Source organism: Pyxicephalus adspersus, chromosome 3 (assembly GCF_032062135.1).
Source record: "Pyxicephalus adspersus chromosome 3, UCB_Pads_2.0, whole genome shotgun sequence".
Lineage (NCBI taxonomy): Eukaryota > Metazoa > Chordata > Amphibia > Anura > Pyxicephalidae > Pyxicephalus > Pyxicephalus adspersus.
The window spans coordinates 561,273-579,719 of record NC_092860.1 but is presented as its reverse complement, the minus strand read 5'-3'; the positions used below and the strand labels follow the sequence as shown (position 1 = coordinate 579,719).

At 44.8% G+C, this 18,447-nt stretch overlaps 2 protein-coding genes across 2 annotated transcripts in view; both read left to right on the top strand.

Moving 5' to 3' along the window:
• LOC140325438 (UDP-glucuronosyltransferase 2A2-like) overlaps positions 1 to 8,231 on the top strand; it is a 197,240-nt gene extending 189,009 nt beyond the window's left edge. Inside the window, exon 2 of the mRNA XM_072403271.1 lies at positions 8,171 to 8,231. The gene's annotated coding sequence lies outside the window, so the exon portion shown is untranslated. The remainder of the gene's footprint in view (positions 1 to 8,170) is intronic.
• Positions 712 to 18,447, top strand: part of LOC140325346 (myosin-4-like) — a 26,198-nt gene continuing 8,462 nt past the window's right edge. The window contains exons 1-25 of the mRNA XM_072403171.1: positions 712 to 915; positions 2,015 to 2,158; positions 3,164 to 3,320; positions 3,855 to 3,882; positions 4,384 to 4,501; positions 5,492 to 5,584; positions 5,787 to 5,850; positions 5,934 to 6,032; positions 6,849 to 6,952; positions 7,482 to 7,620; positions 8,887 to 9,005; positions 9,073 to 9,222; positions 9,300 to 9,470; positions 10,696 to 11,005; positions 11,237 to 11,304; positions 11,388 to 11,475; positions 11,904 to 12,021; positions 12,642 to 12,765; positions 13,153 to 13,289; positions 14,488 to 14,743; positions 15,564 to 15,806; positions 16,063 to 16,239; positions 16,548 to 16,693; positions 16,892 to 16,982; positions 17,854 to 18,243. Of these exons, the coding sequence (XP_072259272.1) occupies positions 712 to 915; positions 2,015 to 2,158; positions 3,164 to 3,320; positions 3,855 to 3,882; positions 4,384 to 4,501; positions 5,492 to 5,584; positions 5,787 to 5,850; positions 5,934 to 6,032; positions 6,849 to 6,952; positions 7,482 to 7,620; positions 8,887 to 9,005; positions 9,073 to 9,222; positions 9,300 to 9,470; positions 10,696 to 11,005; positions 11,237 to 11,304; positions 11,388 to 11,475; positions 11,904 to 12,021; positions 12,642 to 12,765; positions 13,153 to 13,289; positions 14,488 to 14,743; positions 15,564 to 15,806; positions 16,063 to 16,239; positions 16,548 to 16,693; positions 16,892 to 16,982; positions 17,854 to 18,243 (3,738 nt within the window). The remainder of the gene's footprint in view (positions 916 to 2,014; positions 2,159 to 3,163; positions 3,321 to 3,854; positions 3,883 to 4,383; positions 4,502 to 5,491; positions 5,585 to 5,786; positions 5,851 to 5,933; positions 6,033 to 6,848; positions 6,953 to 7,481; positions 7,621 to 8,886; positions 9,006 to 9,072; positions 9,223 to 9,299; positions 9,471 to 10,695; positions 11,006 to 11,236; positions 11,305 to 11,387; positions 11,476 to 11,903; positions 12,022 to 12,641; positions 12,766 to 13,152; positions 13,290 to 14,487; positions 14,744 to 15,563; positions 15,807 to 16,062; positions 16,240 to 16,547; positions 16,694 to 16,891; positions 16,983 to 17,853; positions 18,244 to 18,447) is intronic.

Genomic DNA, 18,447 nt, shown 5'->3' with positions numbered 1-18,447 from the left:
ATCCATATTGATGTCCATGGGGGGCAATTCTATATCAATGATCATGGGGGGATTCCATACTGATGTCCATGGGGGGCAATTCTATATCAATGACCATGGGGGATTCCATATTTTGATGTCCATGGGGGGCAATTCTATATCAATGACCATGGGTGCAATTCTATATTAATGACCATGGGGGGCAATTATTTATCAATGACCATGGGGGGATTCCATACTGATGTCCATGGGGGGTAATTCTATATCAATGACCATGGTGGGCAATTCTTTATCAATGACCATTAGGGAATTCCATTCTGATGTCCATGGGGGGTAATTCTATATCAATGACCATGGGGGGCAATTCTATATCAATGACCATGGGGGGCAATTCTATATCAATGACCATGGGGGGATTCCATACTGATGTCCATGGCTTATGATTGTCATTGGTTGATGGTGTGATGGTCAGGTGACCCCAGACGTTCGTCCATTGTGGAAATGGCGTCACCCCCACCACACTCTCCATCATCGTCATTACAATTAGAGAAGTCTCCCGCAGGCCCCAACTTCCTGCCCTGTGATTGGGCACAAACATATTTTTGCCCATGTGTATGAGCACCCTTCCCCCCACCAGCAGATCCAGGTATTCTTGTTCCCATCATGCCATTGGCTCATCCTCTAAGCTTGGATCATGGGATCATTATCTTTTCTTGCAGGTAAATTGCGGCCATGTGTGCAGACCGGGATATGTCGGCGTTTGGGGAGGCGGCGCAGTATTTGCGTAAGTCTGAGAAGGAACGAATAGAGGCCCAGAATCAGCCCTTCGATGCCAAGACCTTCGTCTACGTGGCCGACAGCAAAGATCTTTATGTGAAGGGGATCATACAGAACAAAGACGGGAAGAATGTCACCGTGCAGGCCGATGGGGGAGGTGTAAGTACCCAATTCATCCTCCAGGAGGAACTAAAATTCCCCCCAATGTTAGTGAGCAGCAAAAAGTCAGAGGGGAAATTTGGGGTTATGGGGGGACCCCACATTCCATCATTGTATAAAATAAAAGCAGAGATCTCACATCAAATCTCCAACATTTATGGATCTAACAGGTGCCTATCAGAGCCAATCAGGCAGCGGGTGGCCATCCTGTGATTGGTCAGTTCATTATCTTCAGAATATTATTTTATATCACTCCTTCCATTGTCATTACCCAGCATTCCTGGCTTACTAACACGTGTCTATATTATATTATATTATTATACTATATATTATATTTCTATACTATATTATTACATATTCCATTATAGTTCCACCTAACTGATGAAGCTGGAGTTAGAGGGTTCAAGGCTAGGATTATGGTTGGACAGTCGGAGGTTAGGGATAGATGAAGGGGTGATAGGGTCAGAGTTAAGGTTAGAAATGAATGGGTTAGGGGTAGGAGGTTAGGGTCAGAGTTACATAAAGGGTCTGGGTCAGAATTAGAGGTATAAAGTTATGGTTGGAGAGTTACAGGATTAGGGTTAGATGGTTAGACAGTAGGAGGTTAGGGTCAGAATATGGGTTGTAGTTTGGAGGTTAGGGATAGGGTTGTTGCTTGGGTTGGAGATGAGGGTTTGGGTCAGTCATAGTTTGGGTTGGAGGGTTGGAGGTTAGAGATGGGGTCATAGCTTGGGTTGGGGATGAGGGTTTGGGTCATAGTTTGGGTTGGAGGGTTGGGATAGGGTTGTAGTTTGGGGTGGAGATTCGGGTTTGGGTCATAGCTTGGGTTGGGGATGAGGGTTTGGGTCATAGTTTGGGGTGGAGGGTTGGAGGTTATAGATGGGGTCATAGTTTGGGTTGGGGATGAGGGTTTGGGTCATAGTTTGGGTTGGGGATGAGGGTTTGGGTCATAGTTTGGGTTGGAGGGTTGGGATAGGGTTGTAGTTTGGGTTGGGGATTCTGGTTTGGGTCAAAGCTTGGGTTGGAGGGTTGGAGATTCGGGTTATGGGTTGGATCAGCTGGACCTGACTGGAATAAAACCGTCTCCCCCGATTGTCAGGTTGTTACGGTGAAGGAAGATGATGTCTATCCGAGGAACCCACCCAAGTTTGATAAGATTGAAGACATGGCTCTCCTCACTCACCTGAACGAGCCGTCCGTTCTCTTCAACCTGAAGGAGAGATACGCAGCCTGGATGATCTATGTAAGTCATTACCCACCCGGGGACATCCAGACCCCAATACCCCCATTTCCTGCCCCCCACTGGGGATCCTGATTACCTCTGCCAATTATTGGCTCTCATTGTTTCCTCTGCTGGGTTCTGTCCTGGATCTTTTAGATGAAAAACCAGCGAGAACACACAAGGCTGGGGAGCCCAGGATTCACCCCCTGACCTCCCATTAACCCTTTCATGGCCACAATATTCTGATACTTGGATGCCGGGACCCAGTGAAGTCCACACCCAGCCATTACCTGACAACAGATCCGGGAGAATTATGATTCTTTTTATGTTTTCCATGTTCCATACTCTCCATAAGCCAGGTGATGAAGACTGCGCTGCCCTCTGTAGGAAGTGATGTAACTGCCCCTCACTTTAGGGTTCATTTTACCTCTTTATTCAGTGTAATTGGTCAGTTGGAATCCACCTTGCCCCTCCCCCCGGGTCATTTTTAGGGCCGGTATAGGAAGATTCCCATCGTTCTGTCCGCTCCTTGTGTAATTATAGGAGAATTATAAAATACTGGCGCTGCATTCATGTGATGGATTATCGGGGGTTTCTAAATGTGATATTGGAAGCTCCCAACTCATTGTATTCAGTCCATGGACCTGATTTATTATTAGACTATCATGGGTGAACCTGGGCAATACAGCAAACCTGGAATGGTTTTAGCCAATGATAAAAAACATTTGCCAAATAATATTAATGGAAAATCATTTTTAAGAAATCCGTTTTCCATATTCCAGGTTTTCTATATCACCCAGGTTCTCCCACGATAGTGGAAAACGTTAATAAATCTAATACATCACAATCATCCCTGACAATCTCACAACTGACAGGCGGGTTCATATTCCCCTTGTTCTATACTGCCGCCATGTTACCCTCTAATTGGTGGATTTGGGCGGAGTTCCTGGATTCATGGCGGAGGTCTGGGTCGGATAATTTTCTGGTCTTTTAATAATTTATTTCACTTCTCTGATGTCATTTCAGACTTATTCCGGGCTCTTCTGCGTCACTGTGAACCCCTACAAGTGGCTCCCCGTGTACAACCCCGAGGTGGTCAACGCCTACCGCGGCAAGAAACGCCAAGAGGCTCCGCCCCATATCTTCTCCATCTCCGACAACGCTTATCAGTTCATGCTGACTGGTGAGAGCACCAATGGCCCCGGCTGGATAGGGGTCCATGGGCATCACATGACGCCTCCCCTCTGATGGCCATGGGTGGGGGGGAGATGTGCAGAGACAGAACACAATCCATCTCCCTATAGCACAAACATATACCACAGCGCTGTACAGAGAGCTCCCTTGTGAGATCCCCTCATACCAAATATTTTCTACATTTTTATTGGGGTGGCGGAGTTCCCCCACAGCATCTTCATGTGACTCCAAGGTTCTTGGTGAGATCGTAGTAAAGGATCATGGGAATGTTATTATGAGCGGGGACGGATCTCATAGATCCCTGGGATCTCCATCCATAGATCTCCATATTACAGCCAATATTGGGGGTCCCCAGGCTGGGATCAGTGGGGGGGGGGCAGAAATTTAAATCAAATTGACACCTCGCCACTGCCTGTGTTGGCGATATTTGTAGCACAATATAGCAGAACGTTCAGAATTGTGACAGAGGAGCAGAATGTGAATGTTGGGTGATAACAGCGAACTCTTCTCTGCTTTCTTCCAGATAGAGAAAATCAATCGATTCTTATCACGTGAGTATCACAACGTATCCCGATCATTTCATTTATAGTTACTGCACACATTCACCGTACCTCACACATTCCCCGGCACTGCACACATTCACCCCCGGCACTGCACACATTCACCGTACCTCACACATTCCCCGGCACTGCACACATTCACCGTACCTCACACATTCCCCGGCACTGAACACATTCACCGTACCTCACACATTCCCCGGCACTGCACACATTCCCATCCATCACATTTATAGGGCTGTGTCAGCCCCGAGCCCTCTTCTGTGATTGGATGGTCGGTAGAAGTTTGTCCTCGGTATGGAAATTGTTGAATCTCTTTTCTGAATCGGACAATCTGACCCCCATACAGGGTGCAAGGTAAGTCCTCAGTCTCTTCAGGGGCCTCCAGGAGAAACTACAGCATCCAATAATGAGATGACTGATGGAAGAAATATAACTTTGTATGTTTTCATTCCTACATTCACCTGATTCATTCCCTTGAATTTTTCCCCCCAGTGGAGAATCCGGTGCTGGGAAGACGGTGAACACAAAGAGAGTCATTCAATACTTTGCAACAATTGCAGTTGCTGGAGACGCCGGAAAGAAGAAGGAGAGCACCGGAAATAAGATGCAGGTGAGGTGCAGGTGAGGTGCAAGGGGGAGGGGCAGGAAAGTCTCGGGGAGCAGGAGTGGTTTTAGAGAAAACCCGGGCCCTGGGAAAATAACAGGCGGGGGCCCGATGCATTCCAGCTCCCAGCACCCCTCCCTGGTTGATGTATTTGTGGCTGGAAATTTTGGTAAAATTTGAGTGTCGGTGCCAGGAAATTCCCCACATGGCAGATGTCATTTCCTCCTCCTATAGGGAATGATTTGTCTGCGGAAACATTTAAACCGATCGATAGAAATCACATTATCACCCAAACATTAGGCTTTCGCACTGCCAAACCTTACACACAAATATACTCGATGGGTACAATGGGGTCATTTTACTCCTCAAAGCTTTGTCTGCATCGGAGTTCCCAGGATTTTCACTATGGAGGACCCCCGGCTATAATTATTCCACTCACAGTACATTAGTGTGGGGGTCAGTGCGAAGAATGTCATCGTTACAGATAGCCAAAAAGATCATTGGGGGCATTTATACTGACCTGGGAGGTGCAAACTGCTCGAGGAACCCCTAGCGCCCCCTGGAGGAACCCTGGGTGAGAATCACTGATCTATAGTTCCAGGTTCCCCTTAGTCTCATACGAACTCTGTGACCCCAATATTAGTTCTCTTACTCTTCATCCTCACACCTCTATCAGGACATCTATTGTACATTGCTGGGGGGAGGGGGGCACTTCCTGTCCTGAACATGCAACCAGAAGTGAGAGGAAATCTCTCATCCTAGATGGTGGTCACCAGAATAATGGTCCCCATTGGAGGGATCTCCATAACCTCAGGAATGTTCCGGCAATACAATCCTAGTAGATGGTCCAACCCTCCCCCATTGTATCCATAAAATGGAAGATCTTTGTCTTACCCTTCCTGTAGAGGGAAATCTTAGCATTGTTACTAGATTTGGCCCCAGACCCCCCAATCATCATGTGATTCCTGATATACCGTTTCTTGTTTATATTTCCAGGGAACTCTGGAGGATCAAATCATCCAGGCCAATCCCCTGCTGGAGGCTTTTGGTAACGCCAAGACGGTCAGGAATGACAACTCCTCTCGCTTTGTGAGTGTTTTGTGATACTTTGCTTTGGTTCAGGCCTTAATGTGGTAAAATGTTCAGAAATCACCACAAAGAGGGTTAAAAATGCCCCAGCTATAGAACCCCCCCGGGGTAAGATCAGCCCATACACACTGACCATACAATCCAATATTATAAATCCACCATGTAGGTGTGATGAGTGTAACCCCCGGCTTCCTCTCCACAGGGAAAATTCATCCGAATCCACTTTGGGGCGACAGGAAAACTCGCCTCCGCTGATATTGAAACATGTGAGTGCCCAATGGTAAAACTCTTCTAAGGTTTGTAAGATTACTGATTGGCTAATTTGTAATAAATTGATACCTTCCGGCAGATTTGCTGGAGAAGTCCAGAGTGACTTTCCAACTGCCCAATGAGAGGAGCTACCACATCTTCTACCAGATCCAATCCAATAAGAAGCCAGATATTGTCGGTGAGTGTGGGGGGGGGGGGGTAATTATCATCTGGACACCTTTATTGTTTATTGCAGCAATATCCCTGCCCTGACCCCAAACACCCAGACCCGCAGGCTCAGATTCCCCTCTGTGCTTCCATCTGGCTATTTATTGCCCCTGAATAGTGAGGTCCATCTGGGGGAAGTTGTATTTTGCCCTGGTGGCCACCAATCAATGGAGAGCATTGGAGACAAGAGGAAGTAAACAGGATGAGTTACCCAGGAGCCAGAAGACACACTCTTTTCTCTGACTCAAGGAGACTTCTTCCCGGCTGTGACTTTGGCACAAATCATGACAAGGACGGGTTAAGCAGGCAATGTAACCCCAGAGATCATCATCAATGGCTGCCTAAAGGGTTGGAAGGATTAACGCAGGACCTGGAAGAATTACATGATGATGGCAGCAGGGACCCTTCATGGATGGGGGCCACACAAAAGGAACCAATCTGCAAGTATCACCCCAATCTTCTCCAGACTCCACCCCTCAGTACCCCACCCCTCCCACTTAGGTAAGTATATCCCTTGTCACGTTTGGAGAGACAGGGCCTCTAGGGGGCGCTATTGCTTGCACGGAGATGGTATGAGCACTGCATAACATGTTGGCACTATATAAATCATGTTTATTACTATCAATAATAATAATAATAATGCATGAGAATTGAATTCTTTCATCTATAATAATAAAACATAACCATCAAGGAGGATCAGTGAAACCCCAAACTTTCTGCAGTTGTGTTGGAACAATTACAGGGGCAAACAATATTTTTTTTCTGCTTAACATTTATTTTCTTACAGAAATGTTGCTAATCACCACCAACCCGTACGATTATCACTACACCAGCATGGGGGAGATCGCTGTGAAAAGTATCGATGACACTGTGGAACTAATAGCCACCGACGTACGTACATGCCCAGCCACTACAATACAAGAAAACCTAAAATCCAAAATCAATAACTTGAATTTAAATATAATTCCCTTTATTTATACAGAAGATTTACAACCTCCCTGTGCTAACTGATATTAGAGAAGGAGAGGTGATAATAAAATGTTATTGCACATAGTCCATGTAATACGGGAAAACTAAAGGAGGCACCCAGAAGCTCCTCCAATTACAGGCTGCCTGCAGAACACTACAAGGGGGCGGAGACAAGAACTAAAAGGGGGCGGAGACAAGACCAGGCAGCCTGCACAAGGAGAGAGCAGCAGAGACCAGTCTGCATGACAGGAAGTTCCAGGACAAAGACATTACTGCACAGAGAAATGTAGAATATATATGTATATGGAAAATATGAATTATAGATCTGAGATTTTAATACCAGAAGAGGAATTTATTCACTTTTTTATATTGAAACTAAAGTAAAATGGATGCAAGGAAGGAAATCTCTCTCCATCCTGCTCACATACACAACTGTTCTGTTCTCTCCCAGGAAGCCATCGATATCCTGGGCTTCAATCAGGAGGAAAAGATGGGGATCTACAAGCTGACGGGTGCTGTGATGCATTACGGGAACATGAAGTTTAAGCAGAAACCCCGGGAGGATCAGGCAGAACCTGACGGCACAGAAGGTAAGGAGCTGGTTTTGGTTTCTTCGATCATTAATAATGGTTCATTCTATACACACTAAGGACAAATCTCCAGATTTCCACATTGTGACCAACATGACATTCATGGAACAAGGATCAATGGATCACCTGGATCATCTGGATCCTTAAAGCCCAACTCCAGCCAAAACTTTGTGCTCAGCTTTGATTGACATTGGAAAAGGTTGGAACCTCTTTTAGTTATCATTGCTGACTGTGTCCACGTTCTGGAGAATTCTTCTAATTTCCTGTCCAGGACAGCATACAGGAAGTGGAAATATTCTCCTTAGTGGCAGCACCAACAATAAAACCACAAACATCTTTCAGAGCCCTAACATAGAGCTGCTCCAACTCTCTGGAATGGTCTTCCTCGTCCTATTCGGCTTGCTCCTACTTTCTGCTCATTTAAAAGAGCACTCAAAACCCATTTTTTCAAACTTGTCTACCCGGCTTCTTCTGTCATTTGAAACCCTCACTACTTCCCACCTCTACATATCTCCCATCCTATTGTGTGTGAAATTCCCCCACCTACTAGATTGTAAGCTCTTGGGGGCAGGGTCCTCTCCTCCTGTATCACTGTCTGTATTAGTCTGTCAATAATAATAATAATAATAATAACATAGAGTTTGCCATGAAGAGCGGAGGAGAGGAGTAGCAGACAGCTTGTCAGGGTTGGTGAACCTTCTGTGTCATAGAAGCCCCGGATCCCCCAAAGTACAACCCATTCAGCTTTGCTCCGAAGCCACCATTGGTGTGGATGTTGTTTTACCAATGACCGGTGGCCACCTTATGGCTGAAGCCTATCACTTTTGTGAATTTACCAGTTGTGTCAGTTTGATCCGGGCTGATGTCAAATGTCCAGAAAAAAACACAATTTAGGTAGAAAATGATGATTAGACATTGAGCGATTTCCTTATAGGTGGTAAAAGAGGGTCAGGTGTGCAGGATACTGAATGGCAGTATTGCAGTTCCAAATACTGCCTATAGATGGCGGGAAAGAGCAATCCAGAAACTCTGACATGCTGTATTCACGGGGGATCTGCAACCCGAACACAGCCGCGGGCAGATCCTGCAGATATGTAATGTCCATATGGAGGAGAGAACCCAATAGAAGTGCAGAGGAGGTGACAGGGAAGAATTCTGCTCATTATAAATATTGCTGTTCCTTATTGTGACAATAATATATATATATCTAGATCTGTCCTTGTCGTTATATATAATAATACATTTATACATTTTGGCCTCTTGCAGATGCTGATAAAGTGTCGTATTTGATGGGTCTGAACTCCTCCGACCTGGTGAAATCTCTCTGCAATCCCAGAGTTAAAGTAGGAAACGAGTTTGTGACCAAAAGCCAAAATGTGCAGCAGGTGAGGACATTTCACCCTCCAAGCCCGCCAATGTTAGAGGAAGGTCACTGACAAATGTCTGTTCCAGGTCTACAACTCCATCGGGGCCCTGGCCAGGTCCGTGTATGAGAAGCTCTTCCTATGGATGGTGACCCGAATCAACCAGCAACTGGACACCAAGCAATCCCGCCAATACTTCATCGGAGTTCTGGATATCGCCGGCTTCGAGATATTTGAAGTAAGTCAGAGATCTCTGCACGTTCATTATCACGTCTTCCCGGGAAAGCTGATTAATATTTTCTGATAAAATTTCAGTTCAATACCTTCGAACAACTTTGCATCAACTTCACCAATGAGAAGCTGCAACAATTCTTCAATCACCATATGTTTGTGCTGGAACAAGAGGAGTACAAGAAGGAAGGCATTGAGTGGGAGTTCATTGACTTCGGCATGGACTTGGCTGCCTGCATCCAGCTCATAGAGAAGGTAAATGAGAATAACTCCCATCATCATCCCAACACGGGGGGGAGATTTGTCCAAATGTGTGTGGAGACCTGACCATCCCACCAATGTATTTCCAGTATGTGGCCCCCATCAATGAATGAGTCCTGGTAATCTCCCATCATACAAAGACAGCGTAGACAATTGTGCTCTCCCAGCCTTGTGGTCACATTTTGGTGAAGACCATTTTCTGCCCCCCATTACTGCACCCCCTCCATAATGACATGGGGTCACCAGTTTGGTGGGGAGGACCTCCAGTGTCCTGCAAAGAGCCCCGACCTCAGCCCTAATAAACACCTTTGGGATCAATTGGAATGGTGAGCCAGGTCTTGCCATCCAATATCAGTACCTGATCTCACCAATAGGGGGCAAATCCCCACCATCAGTACCTGACCTCACCAATAGGGGGCAAATCCCCACCATCAGTACCTGACCTCACCCATGGGGCAAATCCCCACCAACAGTACTTGACCTTACCAATAGGGGCAAATCCCCACCAACAGTACCTGACCTTACCAATAGGGGGCAAATCTCTACCAACAGTACCTGACCTCTCCAATGGGGGCAAATCCCCACCATCAGCACCTGACCTCACCAATAGGGGGCAAATACCCACCATCAGTACCTGACCTCTCCAATGGGGGCAAATCCCCACCATCAGTACCTGACCTCACCAATAGGGGGCCATCAGTACCTGACCTCTCCAATGGGGGCAAATCCCCACCATCAGTACCTGACCTCACCAATAGGGGGCCAACCCCCACCATCAGTACCTGACCTGCATAATGATGTCCATAAAGGGGGGGGGGTCTCTATTATAACTATAAGTAATGCCAAACAATCCTATATCCTGTGGGTGCGATGGTCAGTTCATTGGTGTAATGGAGACTTGAAGATTTGGAGAATTGGAGTAGTGTATAGTATCACCCCACACATGTCTAGATCTGGACACTCGGGGGACATGATTCCCGTATACTGCACTCTGATATATAATAACATTGTAGTTAGTTCTTCCTTATCCTCAATTCTGAGGAGTGACCCCAACTCCAGGGCTGGAAAACGGGCAAGACATTGGTGAAGCTAACATTCGCCGGGGCAGTCAAATCTTCATTATCTGATGACGGATATGTGAGCAGCGGATATTGTATATTGTGGAAGGATTCTGTCTCTTCCAGAAGGGTCCTCTTACCCCTTTATGTTGTTCTTGCAGCCAATGGGCATCTTCTCCATCCTGGAAGAGGAGTGCATGTTCCCCAAGGCCTCCGACGCCACCTTCAAGAATAAACTGTACGACCAACATCTGGGGAAGTCACCCAATTTCCAGAAACCCAAACCAGGCAAAGGCAAAGCTGAGGCTCACTTCTCCCTGGTCCATTATGCTGGTACCGTGGATTACAATGTCACCGGGTGGCTGGACAAGAACAAGGACCCCCTGAATGAGACCGTCATTGGGCTGTACCACAAGTCTTCCCTCAAGCTCCTCGCCTCAATCTTCTCTAATTTTGCCACCACAGAGGCGGGTAAGTAAATATAAACCCAATTATTAAACTGGGATGGAAACCTGCTGATGGTTTTATTTAATGTTTGTCACCCTGAGAGCATAGAAAGGAATCCATCACTGGGAATCCTGGGAATGCTGCCCATGCCGGGTCCCTGGAAGGTCACAGACACAGAGGTCGTAGGATCCAAATCCTGATGGCAAACTCTGGGAATTGTTTTGGGTCGCTCATTAATATTTGTATTTTGTTTAGCTGCTGGCAGTAAATCTGGGGGTAAGAAGAAAGGATCCTCCTTCCAGACAGTATCAGCATTGTTCAGGGTCAGTTCACCCAGATCAGCAAATTGCCAAATAAATATATAAAGCTGGATCTGTAAACCTTATTTATTATTTAATTCCTGCAGGAAAATCTGACCAAACTGATGACCAACCTGAAGACCACCCACCCACACTTTGTGCGCTGCCTCATCCCGAATGAGAACAAAAGTCCAGGTAAAGTTCACACAGCACACAATGTCCTAAAATATATTATAGAATCATATAACACAATACAATACAGTATGATAAAACACAATATAACATAATACAATACAATGCAATATAATATAAAATCATACAATACAATATAATATAATAATATGCAGGGCGCACACAATGTCCTGTAACACAATATAATATAATATATACAAAACAGAACATTACCATATAACACAATATATTAATATTCAGGGCGTGCAGAATGTCCTATAATATAATATAATACAATGCAATAAAATATAAAATCATACACTACAACACAATATAATATTAATCAGGGCACACACAATGTAGAAGGATATAATAATAATAATAATGATAATAATGATATTAATAATATTGATATCGGAGAGTTGGGCAGTAATTCTGATTTCCCTCTGCAGGGGAGATGGACAATCACCTGGTCATCCACCAGCTGCGCTGTAACGGGGTCCTGGAGGGGATCCGAATCTGCCGGAAGGGATTTCCCAGTAGAGTTCTTTATGGAGACTTTAAACAACGGTAAAGAGCAAAGTCTGAGGGGGGATTTTGTATTGCAGCCATGTTTCTGGTCTTTTGATTGGTCAATGCGGGATCCTTCCATTGGCCAATAGTCGGTAAACTTTTCCATAAAGTGTGTTGCCTAACAGAAAACCAGAATTGGGATTTCCATACTAATCTGAAACTATGTGACATTCATTAACATTCCCTGCAAGCGAATCTTCCAAGTTTTGATGAAAATAACATTCACTGCTTTATAATAAACTCTTTCAAGTCATTGGGTTTGTTATTTATATCAGCTCTCCAAGACTGGAGAATATAGACTATCATGGGGGAACCTGGGTGATCCAGCAAACTTGAAATGGATTTCTTTAAAAATAATTTGCTGCTATTAGAAATTGTTTACAGCCTGCATGAGATCCATTCCAGGTTTGCAGCATCACCCAGGTTCTCCCATGATAGTCTATAATCTCCAGTCTTAATAAATCAGCCTGGATGTGTTGCTTTAATAATAATAATAATAATAATAATAATCTTCTTCCTCGATCATAATGTCAGACAGCACAGTCAGCACCCTCTGCAGCACTTTATATTCCTTTGTTACGTTGTGAAAGTTTCTTATCCTGGAATCCTTTCTGCAGGTATAAAGTTCTGAATGCCAGCGCCATCCCGGAGGGGCATTTCATAGACAGTAAGAAGGCCTGCGAGAAGCTCCTGGGCTCCATCGATATCGATCACACGCAGTACAAGTTTGGACACACAAAGGTTGGTGGATCTTCTATTATAAAATAATGCAGCGGGAGACTTCCTTACATGTGGTTTATGTGCAGCGGGTGAGATGAATCCTCTGAGATCACAAAATGCCCGAAATTGAGACATTCAATCTGCTGGGTGAATCCCAAAAAATCTTCCCCACAATACCCCCCCACCCACCCACCCACCCTTCCCCCTGGAGTCCCCAGTGTTTCCCCCCAATATTGGTCCAATCCCAGCTTAGAATATTGGGACAAATCACTGATATCAGATGATTGGAAATAAGGAAATACAGCCAATAATAATATATGGGGGGGGGGCATCCTGCAGCCTATAGAATTCCGCTGACCGGGAGGTGTTCTGTAGTACGAGAAGAAAAAATCTTCCATTGTCTTCCAGGTCTTCTTCAAAGCCGGCCTGCTGGGGGTCCTGGAGGAGATGCGGGATGAGCGCCTGGCCCAGCTCATCACTCGAACCCAAGCCCTGTGCAGGGGGCATCTCATGAGGGAGGAGTTCAAGAAGATGATGGAGAGAAGGTAAGTGGTCACCTACAGGCCAGTCTGGTACTGCATGGGGGAGGGGAGCCCAACATTTTCTGTATCCTTCATTCAGACATCCTCCGAGGGTGCAGGAACACAGAAATATTTATTCCCATCATATTCAATATTTCAGCTGCAGAGCTGATATCAGGCTTGCAGTGGGAGTGGCTGCACTGTACACTGATTGGTTGGAGAAGGGGGAGGGGCACTAGGAAGTCTAACAGAGGGAGAGACCAGAGTGAGGATGTCGCCATGATCTGATGTCTGTGTCATAGTTGCATAGTAAGTTAGGCTGAGACAAAAGTCCATCAAGTTCACCCACTGTGACTATGGAAATAAACATCCCAGATATAAAACCCTATAAGACATAGTTGGTCCAGAGGAAGGCAAAAAAAACCCCCGGGTACAATTTGCTCCAACAGGGAAAAAATTCCTTCCTGATCCCATGAGGCAATCGGATGTTCCCTGGATCAGCAGTCTCTGTTATCTTTACTTTAAATCCTTAATCCCCAGTTATATTCTGTGCTTCTGGAGATCATCCAGCTTTTTCTTAAAGCAATCTATAGTAGTTGCTGAAACTACTTCCTGAGGGAGCCGATTCCACATTATCACAGACCTTACAGTGAAGAATCCCTTCCTTATCCGGAGCTTAAACTTCTTTTCCTCCAGACACAAAGAGCGCCCCCTTGTGCTTTGTAATGACATTACAGTGAATAATGGGGAAGAGAGTTCTCTATATGAACCATTTATATATTTATACAGGGTGATCATATCCCCCCTTATACGTCTCTTCTCAAGGGAGAATAGATTCAGTTCAGCTAATCTCTCCTCATAGCGGAGCTCCTCCATTCCTTTTATTAGTTTAGTTGCCCTTCTCTGCACTCTCTCCAATCCCACAATGTCCTTTTTGTGAACTGGTGCCCAAAACTGGACTGCATATTCCAGATGTGGTGTGACCAATGCTTTGTACAGGATTATGTCTCCTTATCACGTCTTTATGTCAGAGATGAAGCTAAAACAAGTGTTTCATGAATCTTGTCTTTATCCTCGGTTACCAACCCAGTGAGATCCTTTAAGGGGCCACATGCTCAGATCTGATCTTATTTTTTTGGGGGGGGTCGCTGTGCCATTCACTTATAAATAATCAGAGATGATGAATTCTCCCGATTGATGATTGACCGGTTACACATTACAGAGACGCCATCACAACCATCCAGTACAACGTCCGATCCTTCATGAATGTCAAACATTGGCCATGGATGAAACTCTTCTTCAAGATCAAACCTCTGCTGAAGAGCGGCGAGATGGAAAAAGAAATGCAGAACCTGAAAGAGGAGCTGGAGAAAACCAAAGAGGAGCTGACCAAGTCCGAGAGCCGGAGGAAGGAGGTGGAGGAGAAACTGGTGGCTCTGACCCAGGAGAAGAACGACCTCCTCCTCCAGGTCCATGCGGTAGGTGGTCATGTGACCTTCATTATATAGTAGGGGAATATTTGGGACAATATGAATTCTGAGTGAATCTTCTGCTCCCTGCTGCTTTTCCTCCACAAACCCATCACAGCCGCTTATCAGATATTAAATTATTTATAGTTTCCCCCTCAAACCATAGAAACAATCAGACAATCCAAGGCTTCAGATCACTCCAATATTAATGACACATTTAGTGTATGATATACATCAATAAAAACAGAATAATCAATCAGCAACAATCCCATGTGATGTTTATAATATCTCCCTTATATTCCCATAATAATGATTCAGGAAGGGGAATGAATATTGTAGAATATGACATGCAGCAGCTGGCTCACAATCAGATATTCATTTTAATGAAGTGCAATGCTGCAAAGACTATTCACTTTATTTCTGCTGGGTGTCACCCAGAGGCTAATGTGCAGATGTTTCACACCCTGACAATCCAATTCCCAGATTAAATTCTGATGTAACCAGGAAAAGCAGAATGTGATGGCTGTGCTGGGGTCCAGGAGACAAAACACCTCCGCAGAGTAATAATATCTCTGAGATATACAACCAATTCTGATATAAAGAACGGTAATCCATGCAGCATGACACACCTGAGCTGTATAATGACCTCTGTGACTCCAGGTGATAATACTGAGATATATAAATTCATCTATTCTGATATAAGGAATGATCTGTAATATTCCATGCAGCATGATGCACCTGAGCTGTATAATGACCTCTGTGACTCCAGGCGATGTCTGCCGGGTGATGAATCCTCATTTGTGGTCAATGTTCCTGTTCTGTGTATTAGGAGGGTCAGAGTTTGGCCGATGCTGAGGAGAGATGTGATGAGCTGATAAAGAGTAAAATTCAGATGGAGGCCAAAGTAAAGGAACTGATGGACAGGTTGGAGGATGAGGAGGAGATGAGTGCCGAGCTGACAGCCAGGAGAAGGAAGCTGGAGGATGAGACCAGCGAGCTGAGGAGAGACATGGATGACCTGGAGCTGACTTTGGCCAAAGTGGAGAAAGAAAAACACGCCACAGAGAACAAGGTATTCACCGATATCATTGTGTTGGGATTGTGAAAAAGAAGAGAAAAAGCAAACTTCAGTTTATAATGTTGGGAGGGGACGGAGAGCAGCTTCTTCATTTTCCAGGTTGGTTGATTGCTGGAACGTCACAAAGACTTCAGAAGACACCTGGAACCGCCGATTTCTAATAGTTTACACTCGTCCTTGTGTTTGTAGATTTTGTGTTGGGAAACGTGAATTATTACCATGAATGACAATTTTATGACTTTTCCTCCAGGTGAAGAATCTGACGGAGGAGATGGCCGCCCTGGATGAAGCCATTGTGAAGCTTTCCAAGGAAAAGAAAGCCATACAAGAGGCCCATCAGCAGACATTGGACGACCTTCAGGCCGAGGAGGACAAAGTCAACACGCTGAATAAAATGAAACTCAAACTGGAGCAGCAAGTGGACGATGTAAGTGATGGATGGATTCTTCTGGAGGTAATATGGAATAGCCCTATATGGGGCCAATAAAAAGCCAAATCTGGAGGAAACCAAAGCAATGTCCTTCAAAATTACATCTATGGCTCAATTTCATTTTTTTTTATATCCTTATATTTTTAAATCCTCCAGTTTTCTTCAGATGGAACAATTTAATCTACACAATTGGGTTTATTTGTGTATTTTATAGTTCTTCTTATTTTGGTCCAGACCAGAATTCCAACAACACCTGAACATGAAATATTAAAACAGAATTGTTTTTTGGTGATTTTATTTTCCAGCTTGAAGGGACGTTGGAGCAGGAGAAGAAATTACGAGTCGACCTTGAAAGAACAAAAAGAAAACTGGAGGGGGATCTGAAGCTTTGCCAGGAAACCATCATGGATCTGGAGAATGACAAAGTGAACTCAGAGGAAAGGACTACAAAGTAGGAAAACATTCGGACATTTTGGTAAAAGGAAATTCATTTGGTGATATTAGGAACATTTCAATAAATCCTCAGAATCCTTCTAACATTTGTGATCTTCGGGGTAATTCCTGACCTAGCCGCCTTTTCATGCAGACAATGAAATGCAAGGAATGTAAAATGCTCACAAATATTGATATCACGGATTATCTTTCATAGGAAGGACTTTGAAGTGGCCGAGCTCCAGAGAAGAATTGAAGATGAACAAATTGTCAATGCCCAACTGCAGAAAAAAATGAAGGAGCTGCAGGTTTGTTGTTCCCTTTGCGGCATTTTATGGATTCCTCCCATCATCACCTCCAATGCAATGCGGCTTTTTAATGATACATAAAACCAATTTCTAGATTGAACCCTACGTAACTATAACTAATTATCCGTGTTCCACCAATCTTTCTGACTTGGCTGCCTTTTCACTAAAACAATGAAATACAATGAATGGAAACCCATTGCTCCCATAATCACCACCCAAACAAGTCTGGCCCTATGGGCTCCCCGCTGCACAGGCGGCTTCGTATGTTCCTGGGAAATGATTTATATATTTCAATGATTGCAGTTCCTGCTGTGTGAGGAAGGTCCCATCCTTCTGTTCCATTTCATTGTCTGATTTATAGTTACTGAACAAAGCCAAAACCTTAAAGGCCCCACAGTAATAAAAGCAAAGTGTTTGCTCCAGAATTGGGACCTGAGTGTGATAACTGCATAGACTGGGAGACGGTTGGTAATGGTTGCTGAACATCGGCTATGCCAGGACCTTCATATCAAGTACCTACCTCCTAACAAAGATATCCCATGCAACACGTAGATCAATGTGCAGTGGTCATGGTTTGTCCCATAACACAGTGACATTACCCCAAATACCCCAAATACCCCAATCACAGCTTTATTAGAGCGCAGGTAAAGTCATCTTACTGCTTGTACAAAGCCTCCACGTGGCTCCTGTATGTTTCCTGGTGGCCATTACAAATTGTTATCCTCAGAAGAGTCCATTTAGATGTCTTGTGGAGCAGAATATGTGAAATCAGAATATTCCCCCCACTGTCAGTAAGAGTATTAGTGGTGATAGAGACATAGAGCTGAAATGTTTGCTGCACCATTTTATTATTTTATTCCCTTATCTTCAGGCCAGCAATGAAGAATTGCATGAGGAGATTGTATCGGAGCGAGCAGCTCGGGCCAAAGTAGAGAAGCAGAGGGCAGAATTGTCCCGAGAACTGGAGGATATCAGCGAGAGGCTGGAAGAAGCTGGAGGGGTAAGTGCTGTGCAGGTGGAAATGAATAAAAAGAGGGAAGCCGACTTCCACAAGATCCGGAGGGACCTGGAAGAGGCCACCTTGCAGCATGAGTCGGTTGTGGCCGCTTTGAGGAAGAAACAAGCTGATGGGATGGCGGAGCTCGGAGAGCAGATTGAGAACCTTCAGCGTGTAAAACAAAAACTCGAGAAGGAAAAGACTGAACTGAAGATGGAGGCCGATGATATGGCCGGGAACATGGAGGCTGTGGCCAAATCCAAGGTGAGGGACATGGAGTGATCTTCCAGATTCTATTATCTACAGATTATTATTATTAATAAACAGGATTTATATAGCGCCAACATATTACGCAGCGCTGTACATTAAATACGGGTTACAAACGACAGACAGTGAGGACCCTGACCAGAAGAGCTTACAATCTAGGAGGTGGGGGAAGTATCACACAATAGGAGGGGGATATGGAAT